The following is a 1384-nucleotide window of genomic DNA, read 5'->3' on the forward strand; positions in this document are numbered from 1 at the left end:
TAGAGAAAAAAGATATTTTTAATATTTTCAGAATCTTCTGAAATCAGAAGACTGAGTAACATGAGATTTGCGCTCGAATGACTCAGATTAGACAAAGTAACTGGCCTGTTTATTTCTTTTAATTTTACATTATGCAAATGATTTTTAACAGAAAAATAAGATTGTTCTGCGATTATAGAGGCAAATACTAATAGAATGATGTCTCACAAAGAAAATGAATCCTTTGTGTTTGTTTAAATTATANGGAAACGACAAACTCACCTACCTCGACAGCTGGGGCCCCACATGGGACTTTCTGTCAAATGGCGTCGCTGTGGTGTTCGTGGACAACCACGACACCCAGAGGGAGGAAGGAAAATTGACGTACAAAAAATCGAAACAGTACAAAATGGCCAACGCCTTCATGTTGGCGCATCCATACGGTATTCCCAAAGTTATGTCTAGCTTCGACTTCAACGAAAGGAACCAGGGTAAATACAACCCAATACATTTTTTATTTGCGTTTTATCGACGAATTCCTTTTCAGGACCACCTCAGGACGGTTCTGGCAACTTGGTTTCACCGCAAATAAACACGGATGCGACGTGTGGCAACGGCTACATCTGCGAGCACCGCTGGAGACAGATCTACAACCTGGTGGAGTTCAGGATGGTAGCGAAAGGCACCCCAGTGACCAACTGGTGGTCGAATGGCGACCAACAGATCGCTTTCTGTCGAGGGAATAGAGGTTTTGTGGCTTTCACCAATTGGGGAGATTTGAAACAGCGTATACAGACGTGTGTGCCTCCTGGAAGGTACTGCGATGTCACATTCTGGAGCAACTAAAATGTACGAAAAATTAATACCACTGAACAAATAAATGACTGTTAGCAAAAGGTTTGTTGATTTTATACCATTTTGTGAAAAAAAGTACCTAGATTTTCTGCTCATATATTTTTTAATTGATGTTCAATTGTTTCTCTGATTGCATATTCCGAATCCGCAGAACGTTTTACATAAGCCAATATTTTTTCCGTTCAATTGTTTTAATGATAAGAGAATAAATTACAAAAGAATATGGATCATTCTGTGTGAATACATATGTCCAAAAATTGTGAGAGTAAATGGCTTTGGCACATGTTTTTAAAGGAAATTTGCAAAATTTGTTACAACTGTAACAAAAATAACGTTAAATATGAGTGTGTGACAAAAATAATAGGTATTTATACTTTATACTACACGTTAAAACTATGCGTCTTCAAGAGCAAGTGATGACATTGGCAATACCAGTTCTCTATGTAGATATGTGTACATTTCTCGAGGAAAATCCTTTATACAAATATGTCATACACTTCGCACGCATAATTATCAATTTTTAATTAATTCATGTCTATATTTAGACAGA

The 1384-nt window shown here is 37.2% G+C and overlaps 1 protein-coding gene across 1 annotated transcript; it reads left to right on the top strand.

Annotated features, from left to right (window-relative positions):
* The first annotated feature begins 214 nt into the window (after window positions 1–214).
* On the top strand, window positions 215–825 carry LOC111692967 (alpha-amylase-like). Its single transcript, XM_023457107.1, has 2 exons — window positions 215–470; window positions 527–825. The coding sequence occupies exons 1-2, from the start codon at window positions 215–217 to the stop codon at window positions 823–825; spliced, it is 555 nt and encodes a 184-aa protein (XP_023312875.1).
* Window positions 826–1384: the final 559 nt, after the last annotated feature.

This window comes from Anoplophora glabripennis, unplaced genomic scaffold (assembly GCF_000390285.2).
Source record: "Anoplophora glabripennis isolate ALB-LARVAE unplaced genomic scaffold, Agla_2.0 scaffold5678, whole genome shotgun sequence".
Classification (NCBI taxonomy): domain Eukaryota; kingdom Metazoa; phylum Arthropoda; class Insecta; order Coleoptera; family Cerambycidae; genus Anoplophora; species Anoplophora glabripennis.